Raw genomic sequence first — 10,379 nt, forward strand, 5'->3', positions numbered from 1 at the left:
CTGTCCCACATTGATTGGGGACGGCTGATGGTGTGAAATTGCTGCTCTAAATGTGCTTGTGTTACAATAAAGGGGGACAGATCATGGGCCTTTTCTGTGAATAATTGAGTTTAGTACGGAGTCTCGTTAAGGCTTATCCTACATAAAGTGCCATAGTTCTATCATTTTCTCATTTATTGGTGTGATTCTCATGTCCTCAGGATGTGTCCTCGCAGCCGGTGCTCAGCTTTGATCCTTTACCCCCTCTGGACTCCGTGGTGTCGTACACAAGGCCGGAGAGGTAGGTGTCGATTTGTATTATGAGGTCTCCATGATGCCCGTTTGGTTGTTTCTCACTAATAAGCTTTTCTTCCCCCTCTCAGGACACACCGGCCATCAAATGAAGGGACCTTATCTCTGTTCTTTAGATCACTTTTGCCAAATTTTAATTTGCAGGTGGGTGATAATGTATAACTCCTCCATTTTTTAAAACGAAGACTGGCGGGCACCACTAAAAGGGATCTCCCATCACATGCCACAAATACTACTATACTAGAAAAAGCAAAGAAAAGAAGGCATGCACAAAATGGGGATCACCACACTATAAATCATACAAATATTACAAAATTTATTGAAGTCCAAAAGCACTGAACGCTGCAAAAACCACTTAAAAACACATAAAGCAACCATATGCATGGTAAATACAAAGACCCATAATAGGGTCTAAAACCCTGGTTCAAAAACCACCCCCACACACAATAAAGTGATCTAAAGCAGTATGGTACACTGAAGAAAGATACACAATGCAGTCCTACAAGCAAAGATAGTAGTCTAGTATACAGTTCTAAAATTTCATATAAGCAAAAGATATCCAATCCAATATATCTATGCAGAAAATGTAGACAGCATGAATAAACCCCCCATAAATCCTAGGGATACTAGTCTAGCATAGAAGCACAAAGAAGGTCGTGCCTGATAAATGGGATAGGAAAATATATAACCTGTATAGGGCCCAGCCTTGACCCTTGTGAGGAGTCAAGGAATGCTGCAGGACAGACGGGGAGGGTGGAGAACCAGGGCACAAAAACGCCCAACGTGTGTCGCCAGAGAACACTGGCTTCTTCAGGGGCAATGGATACAGTGAAGGTGCCCACATTATAAATACCTGGTAATTATGTGAGGCCAGGAACAGCTGGTGCCTAGTATACCGCGCATAGTACATGGCGCTGGAGCTGACCGGAGAAGACCGGAAATGACGAGAGACGCCGGCATCTGCGCAATACAGCAGAGCCGTGCTGTACTATGCGCGGTATACTAGGCACCAGCTGTTCCTGGCCTCACATAATTACCAGGTATTTATAATGTGGGCACCTTCACTGTATCCATTGCCCCTGAAGAAGCCAGTGTTCTCTGGCGACACGCGTTGGGCGTTTTTGTGCCCTTGTTCTCCACCCTCCCTGTCTGTCCTGCAGCATTCCTTGACTCCTCACAAGGGTCAAGGCTGGGCCCTATACAGGTTATATATTTTCCTATCCCATTTATCAGGCACGACCTTCTTTGTGCTTCTATGCTAGACTGGTATCCCTAGGATTTACGGGGGGTTTATTCATGCTGTCTACATTTTCTGCATAGATATATTGGATTGGATATCTTTTGCTTATATGAAATTTTAGAACTGTATACTAGACTACTATCTTTGCTTGTAGGACTGCATTGTGTATCTTTCTTCAGTGTACCATACTGCTTTAGATCACTTTATTGTGTGTGGGGGTGGTTTTTGAACCAGGGTTTTAGACCCTATTATGGGTCTTTGTATTTACCATGCATATGGTTGTTTTATGTGTTTTTAAGTGTTTTTTGCAGTGTTCAGTGCTTTTGGACTTCAATAAATTTTGTAATATTTGTATGATTTATAGTGTGGTGATCCCCATTTTGTGCATGCCTTCTTTTCTTTGCTTTTTCTAGTATAACTCCTCCATGTCACATTTTCTGTGTTTTTTGCTGTTGTGATCCCCTCGGCATTCCAGCACTGAAGCTCTGACGGTTCCGATTCTCCATATTGACTGTCAGTGATGATGTGCTATAGCGGCACAGGACCTCTGCAGCCGATCAATGGCCTCAGCGGTTATGGGCCTTGGTACCGCAATCATATCTTGCATGTGTCCAGCGCAGCAGAACATTTTGCGGTTTTCCAGCACCGTCCGGACACAATATCTGCTTTCTGTCCTGTAATTCTATCTGATCTCTCACGACTGTTCTGCCAGTGTTCCTGTCACACGCCCATGTTATTTTCGTAATCAGCCAAAAATGCACACAATGCCTCATTTTATCATCACTTTTCCTGGGGTGGGAGTGTCATCTTGTCAGTGTTACCCTGCCGCAGCTGTTTATCCCTGTACAAATCATTTCGGGAGAGGGGTGACCGATATTCTCATGTGATGGTGTTTGCAGGAGCAGAGCCGGATGTATGGAGGGGGGAAGAATTATGGACGCCAAAAGTAGGACTAAAGAGGGGGCTGCACACTACACGAGGACGGCGCAATGATCTGATTAGATCAGGCTGGGAGCAGATAACATATGTGATTGTCAGTGAGGTCAGGCCATTACGGCAAATTATAGATTAAAAGGAGCTGAATAGACAAGGCCGCCCCCTGATAACAAGCCCATAGCATTATCCTCTTCCACCAAACTGTAAAGCAGGCACAATGCAGTCAGGATGGTAATGTTCTGGAATCACAAAAGCCAGACTCTTCTATCAGATGCAGATAGAGAAGTGTGATCCGTTACTGCACAGAACATGTCTCCACCAGAGTCCAGTGGTGGCAGCTTTACACCACTCCATCCAATACTTTGCATTGTGCTTGGTGATGTACGGCTGCATGCAGCTGCTAGGCTATGGAGCTCACCGTGGGGGTGCAGTTTTTGTTCTGATGATATACCAAAGCATGGGGTCAGCATAGTGTTGGTGACTTTTTTGTATTCTGCTCCCCAGCACTCTGCCCCCCGCTCTGTAATGTTATGGGGTCTCCACTTCATGGCTGAGTTGCTGCAGTTCCTTCCACTCCTCACTAATATCACTCACAGGTGTTGGGATTAGATTTAGGAGGGAAGAAATGTCACGGACAGACTTGTTACCCTGGTGGCTGCTATTACAGGACCGTGCTGGTATCAATGAGCTCCGCACTACTGTCCAGTCTGTTACATGTTAGTAATGTCAGACGGCATGGCGGTCGGCCGGATGTTACACACCGAGGAGTGAAGGGTCGGGGGTTATACGCTATGGGTGGCGAGGGGCCAGAAGTTATACAATGGGGTGCGAGGGATCGGAGGTTACACACCTGGGGGGCAAGACGCTGGAGCCTATACGCTAGCGGGGGGCGAAGGACCAGAAGTTATACACTGGGGGGCGGAGGACCAGAAGTTATACACTGGGGGGCGAGGGGACATAAATTATGTACTGGGGTGTGAGGGGGTTGGAGGTTATACACCTAGGGGATGAAGCCAGAGGTTATACACCTGGGGGTGAAGGGTCGGAGGTTATACATTGGGGGGGCGAAGGGTCGGAGGTTATATACCTGGGGTCGAGGGACTGAAGGTTGTACATGGGATTAAGAAGACATCATCCCTGAATGCTCTCACGTCTGAGGATAACATACTTTATTCGGATTCCCATGACAGCACTACGAGAGAGGGGATCCGCCCTTCAGGAACAGGAAACCTACAGATACAAAAGGGCGGCACCTCTCCCTATGCATCAGTTGGTTTCCTGTTCCTGAAGGGACAGGATCCTACAGATGAATCTCGTAATGGATCCCAGGCCGGCCGGACCGAATCAGGTAGCGGGGGGGTCTCCTACCTCGGCCGGTGCGGAAGCCCCTGGAAGACGTCACGGTGGTCCTGGCTGGACTGCACGTCAGTGACGTAGACAGCAGGGAGCAGAGTCCGGAGGATTCCTGATCTCCTTCAGCGCCGGCAAGTATAGCGCTCCTTCGGTTCATGTGGTGGTGCAGCGCGGTGGTGAGGTAGCGGTGCCAGGAGGGGAACGCTATCCGGAGCGCTGCTGCGTGCTCTTCGGCGTCCTGCATCGCTTTCAGCGTTAGCTGGAGCGTTTCCGGGTGCAGTGACGTCGAGGGGGCAGAGTCAGCAGGCGCTTCCGGGTCACTGGGGAACTGCGCATGCGCAGTTCATCCAAGATGGCGGCGCCCATCGATCCTGAACGCCGGACTCCTCACACACTGCGCTGACCCCCCAGCTGTAGTCTCATCAGCAGGAACCAATGAGAGTGGCGCCAGGCAGCCTGCTGACCGGATCTGAGGGGGGTTTAAGCAGGAGCTGGATTTAGAGCTCGGCCTTTGGTCACATCCACATCATGGAGAGTGATGGTGAGCGGCAGCTTCAGCTGTCGGAGGAGGTGCGACAAAAGCCCACGGAGAAGGAGCATGCCAGGAGTGACCAGTCCAGCCATAAAAGCTCGTCCAAGCAGGGATCTAGAGCATCGACTGGCAAAGAACCCCCTCGTGTTCCGGTACCTTTGTTGGCGTACACTGGTAAGAGATCTACGTGAATGCTCACTCAGTGACGCGGGCCCCTTATACTTTGTCATTCTAGGGGAAGAAAAGTGCAAAGTCGAAACATAAGGCGTGTGCCCTGTGTGAAGTCCCGTTACCAGATTCTTATATTAAAAATTATGCGCCTCCTGTATACAACAGACGGTGAGGTCTACAGGAGTGGAGGGGTTGAGTGACATCAGGCTAGATAGATGGTATCACCCTTATTGTCCTCCCCTAGGTAGCGGAAGAATCTGCTTCTACGGCTAATCTACGTGAGATGATCCATACAGAAGTAAGGGAATCCCTGCGGTCTATGTCCCAGGCGGGAAGTTCAAAACAGAGAGCCTCGGTGATCTCTGATTCGTCAGAGGAAGATAAAGAGGAAGGTTCTTATGGCTCAAATCTCTCTTCCTCGTCATCAGAAGAGGAATCTGGCCGATTCTGTCTGCCTCTGGACCGGGTGGATAAATTAGTTAAGTTGGTCAGAGGTACGATGGGCCTAGAAGAACCTAAGACTCAGCTTTCCCGTCAGGAGCTAATGTTCAGTGGCTTGGAACACAAGAAGCGTAGATCCTTCCCGGTGAATGATAAAATTCAAGACCTGATTCTCCGAGAATGGAAGAAACCGGAGAAGAAAGGCTCATTACCACCAGCTTTAAAACGCAGGTATCCCTTTGAGGATACGACTGTGGATACCTGGGACAAGGCCCCTAAATTAGATGCCGCGGTGGCAAAGGCATCAAAGGGAGCCGCATTACCTTTCGAGGACATGGGATCCCTTAAAGACCCTCTTGACAGGAAGGCGGATACCTTCTTTAAAGGTACTTGGGAGATGGCAGCCGGATCCTTGAGACCGGCAGTGGCTGCGACTTGTACAGCCAGATCCCTAATGGTCTGGCTGGAACAGTTGGAATCCCAGCTTAAAGAAGGCGCTTCCAGAAGTTCTATTCTAAGTGCGCTTCCGGTGATTCAAGATGCTGCGGCTTTCCTGTCGGACGCGTCGGTCGATTCGGTCAGAATGGCGGCCAGAGCAGCAGGACTCTCCAACGCGGCTCGTAGAGCCCTGTGGTTGAAATGTTGGTCAGGTGACATTCAATCAAGGTCCAAATTATGCGCTATTCCATGCAAAGGGAAATATCTCTTTGGGCCAACCTTGGATGAGCTGCTTGAAAAGGCTGGAGATGACAAGAAAAAATTCCCTAGTTTGTCATCAGCCTCTTATCGGCGTCCATTCAACAGGAGGAGATTTGGTCGCGGAAGGAAGCGCGCATCCTCGCCCTCTAGAGAGAATTTTAGATGGGAGGATAGACGCAGGAGAGGTACGGGTTACATGTTCCGCCGTTCCTCAAAAGAACGTAAGAAACCGGACCAATGACTAGCAATCCCTGTGGGAGGGAGATTGTCAGCCTTCTCTTCCGCATGGACTAACATCTCAAATAGTGACTGGGTCCGAGGTATTATTTCAGAAGGTCTGAAATTGGAATTTATTCACTGGCCTCGGGATAAATTTATGTTAACCCCCTTACGCTCCTCCACTATTTAACAGACGGCTTTAGAGGCAGAAGTTGTGAGTTTATGCCTTAAGAACGTGCTGATTGAGGCCCCAGAGTCAGATAGAGGGAGTGGATTCTACTCTCCTCTATTTCTGATTCAAAAACCAGACAGGTCATTTAGGACTATTATTAACCTTAAATCCCTTAATGAATACCTGGTTAAAGCCACATTTAAAATGGAGTCAATCAGCTCTGCAATAAAAATGTTGTTCAAACACTGCTTCATGGTAGTTGTGGACTTAAAAGATGCGTATTATCATGTTCCTATCCATGAAAACTTTCAGAGGTTTCTACGTGTGGCGGTGTCTATGGGGGGTATTGTTCGACACTTTCAATTTAGAGCCCTTCCCTTCGGCCTCTCAACGTCTCCCCGAGTATTCACTAAAGTTGTTGCGAAGGTCATGGCGCACTTACGTGAATCTGATATCCTCATAATCCCTTATCTGGATTATTTCCTGATAGTTGGAAACTCAGCAGACCATTGCCTTGCTCAGGTAAAAACAGCTATGTCCAAACTAGAACATCTGGGCTGGATTATAAACTATGAAAAATCCCGATTACATCCCCTAAAAACCCAGAGATTTCTAGGGCTGCTGTTAGATTCCGAGTCCCAACAATGCCGTCTTCCACCTGATAAACTGCTCCATATCCAACAACAGGTATTAAAAGCAATTAATAAACCAACCATGACTCTTAGACAGGCTATGTCTTTATTAGGTTCCCTAACTTCCTGTATTCCCGCCGTCTGTTGGGCACAGTTCCACTCCAGACCTTTACAGTTTGAAGTACTGAATTATGATAGAGTCTTACAGGGTTCCTTGCAGGGTCAGATGACATTGAGTCCAGAGGTTCTGGCATCTCTTAAATGGTGGCTAGAGGAAGACAATCTGTCAGCAGGAGTTCCCTGGGTGACTCAAGTGACTCGGGTAATTACGACGGACGCCAGCCCCACGGGGTGGGGGGCACACATGGGTGACGTAGTAGTCCAGGGGTTATGGGATCCCCAAACATCAGCCTCTTCCAATCAGAAGGAGTTAATGGCAATTGAATTCTCAATTAAAGAACTCCTCGTATATCTACAGGGTCACCATGTCAAAATCCTCTCCGACAACCAGGTGGCAGTGGCCTATGTGAATCACCAGGGTGGAACACGCTCCAAGTCCCTGATGGAAGTAGCGGATCGCCTGCTCCAGACAGCAGAAAACCATTTTCTATCTTTATCCGCAGTTCACATAAGAGGGAGAGAGAATATAAGAGCAGACTTTCTAAGTCGAAGCACCTTAAAACAAGGAGAATGGTCTCTGAACACAAAGATCTTCAACCGGATTGTCCGCATGTGGGGTCATCCAGAAGTGGATTTATTTGCCACCAAGCACAACAGAAAGAAGATAAATTTCTGTTCCTTAAATCCCACGGAATATCCACTGGCAGTGGATGCCTTCCTGATCAGATGGGATTTCCGATTGGCATATGCGTTCCCCCCGCTCAATCTATTGCCGCTGGTGGTCAGAAAGATAAGGGAGGATCAAGCGAGAGTCATACTGATCGCTCCGTTCTGGCCCAGAAGAGCAAGAGCTTGGTTTTCCTGGCTCAGGACCATGTCCGTGAAAGACCCCTGGGTGCTGCCGGACATTCCGGACTTACTTCATCAAGGTCCGATCAACCATCCACAAGTGAAGGGTCTCCATTTGATGGCATGGTTTTTGAGAGGTCATTGTTAAAAAGCAGAGGTTTTTCTCCAAACCTAATTGATACCCTTATGAAGAGTAGGAAAAACATAACAACTAAGATCTACTCTAGAACTTGGAGGAAGTTTCTGGCCTCTTCAAATGTTAATATTGAAGAGGGTATACCAATCAACCAGATTCTAGAATTCCTGCAGAGGGGGCTAGAGCTAAATCTATCCACAAGTACACTAAAAGTACAAGTATCAGCCCTGGGGGCTCTATTTTCTTGTAACATTGCGGGTAATTATTGGGTATCAAGGTTTATCAAAGCATCTAGTAGATCCAGACCTATACACAGGAATAGGTCAATGCCTTGGGATCTCAATCTAGTCCTTTCAGCCTTGACTAAGGAACCATTTGAGCCCTTACATTCAGCCTCAGTTAAATTACTATCCCTCAAAACAGCGTTTTTGGTGACAATTACATCTGCTCGTAGGGTAGGAGACATACAGGCTCTTTCTAGGCTGTCCCCTTATACAGAATTTCTACAGGACAGAGTAGTCCTCAGACCAGATCCAGCTTATTTACCAAAAGTGGCCTCAGATTTTCACAGATCTCAGGAGATAGTGTTACCGTCATTTCTCCCTAATCCTTCTAATTCCAAAGAGGAGTTACTCCATACATTAGATGTTAGGAGATGTCTATTAGAATATATATCAGTCAATGATGCTTGGAAGAGAGAGGATGCGTTGTTTCTATCCTTCCAAGGTCCCAGGAAAGGTCTTAGAGTTTCAAAGTACACGCTAGCGAAGTGGATTAGGGAGGCTATCTCTCTGGCTTATACTGCAGGTGGAGGTCCAGCTCCGCAGAATCTGAGGGCACATTCCACCCGGGCCATGGCTACATCCTGGGCTGAAAGATCTGGAGTGTCGATCGACCAGATATGTAAGGCAGCTACGTGGTCATCCCCTTCCACCTTTTTCAAGCACTATAGGTTGGACTTGGGGTTCTCTTCTGATCTCACCTTCGGGTTAAGGGTGCTGCAGGCTATAGTCCCTCCCTAAGGTAGTTTACATCTCTGTAATTCTCTCGTAGTGCTGTCATGGGAATCCGAATAAAGCATTAAGCTACTTACTGGTAGCGGCGTTTTTCGGAGGCCCATGACAGCACCCTTAGTTCCCTCCCTATTCACGTGGGGGTTGCACTTCCTATAGTATATATAATGAGATAGATAGATCTCACGTGTGGTATATAGTTCAATATGATGGATTATTTTTGTACATAAACTGTATATAATGTATATTTGTGTGCTACTAACCGCGGTAGTCCTCTCAGGCTCTGAAATACAACTGATGCATAGGGAGAGGTGCCGCCCTTTTGTATCTGTAGGTTTCCTGTTCCTGAAGGGCGGATCCCCTCTCTCGTAGTGCTGTCATGGGCCTCCGAAAAACGCCGCTACCAGTAAGTAGCTTAATGCTATTCTAATATATTATTAATTTTTCTTGCTGAAGGCATAAATACCTCCACACTTCAGATACTTGGAAATAATGGGCTTTATTTCACTACCATTTCCACATTTGGAGATGTTAATACATGTGGTGCTATGGTTGAGATCTACATATGTCTTGAAGCACTTAAGCAGAAACTTTGATTTTAATTTCATTACTACTTAATTTTGCTGGATTTTATGCCTTGTGCTGTGAGTTATTGTTCCCTGGAGTCTGTGTACTGGAGCAGTCGCATTATCGGTGAAGATGGCTGACCTGATGCTTTTTTTTTTATCCTATTAAAATCTCCTTTTTTGGCTTTTTTTCTGCAGGGCGAGGCAGCTGCCGCTGAGGGTGAAGAAGCCGGAGCTGTCCGGGACTTGAATCGAGGTGTGAATCGGCTGATGGCAGCGATGAGAGACATGCTGGCCAATATTCAGTTCCAGGAACCTCCGCGGGACGACAATCCCGATGGGGAAGGAGACGAAGAGTGGGACTGATGCTGGGTGCAGCGCGCTAAGCAGTCCCCTTGCCATCGCCACACTTTTTACACAAACTGTACCGTGCAATAAATAGAGACGTACTACACAGCTCTGGTCTCGTGGTGGCGTTATAGTGCATATGGTGATTCCATGTCTGGATCAGATTTCTACTGTAGGAATTACGTTTTTTATGGTTGTCCAGCATTGAGAACATGTGAGCATCCTGCAAATCTCATGAAGTGTAAAGCCGGGAGCTTCGGCTAGATATTCGGCTGTTAATATATCTCATGTGAGATATGGCAGTGTCTTAAGAATTAGTCCCAGTCACACGGAAAACGTGAAATGAGGTTTGTTCCAGCGATGAACTGCCTTGACACTGCAACCTCGCTCGGGACCTGGGACTGGTAATAGGGGTTCTTACTTCTTCTCCCTGGTCAGGTCAGAGCGGTGATGCCACAGAGCTCAAATGTTTGAATATGGAGAACAAGGCATAAAAGGATTGCTCTAGGGCAGGGATCAGCACTCCCAGCTGATATGGAACTACAATCCCCAACATGCCCTAATAGCCTGAGGATGTTGAAGGCTGCTTATCCTTGCTCTAGCGGAACCCTAAATAAATATTCCACTGCCAGGGGAACCTACTCCCAATGTCATCTTGATT

At 47.3% G+C, this 10,379-nt stretch overlaps 1 protein-coding gene across 1 annotated transcript in view; it reads left to right on the top strand.

Annotated features, from left to right (window-relative positions):
- Positions 1 to 9,826, top strand: part of TCF25 (transcription factor 25) — a 33,997-nt gene extending 24,171 nt beyond the window's left edge. The window contains exons 16-18 of the mRNA XM_069739011.1: positions 201 to 280; positions 363 to 435; positions 9,569 to 9,826. Coding sequence (XP_069595112.1) covers positions 201 to 280; positions 363 to 435; positions 9,569 to 9,736 — 321 coding nt within the window. The 3' untranslated portion in view covers positions 9,737 to 9,826. The remainder of the gene's footprint in view (positions 1 to 200; positions 281 to 362; positions 436 to 9,568) is intronic.
- Positions 9,827 to 10,379: the final 553 nt, after the last annotated feature.

Source organism: Ranitomeya imitator, chromosome 9, assembly GCF_032444005.1.
Source record: "Ranitomeya imitator isolate aRanImi1 chromosome 9, aRanImi1.pri, whole genome shotgun sequence".
NCBI lineage: Eukaryota > Metazoa > Chordata > Amphibia > Anura > Dendrobatidae > Ranitomeya > Ranitomeya imitator.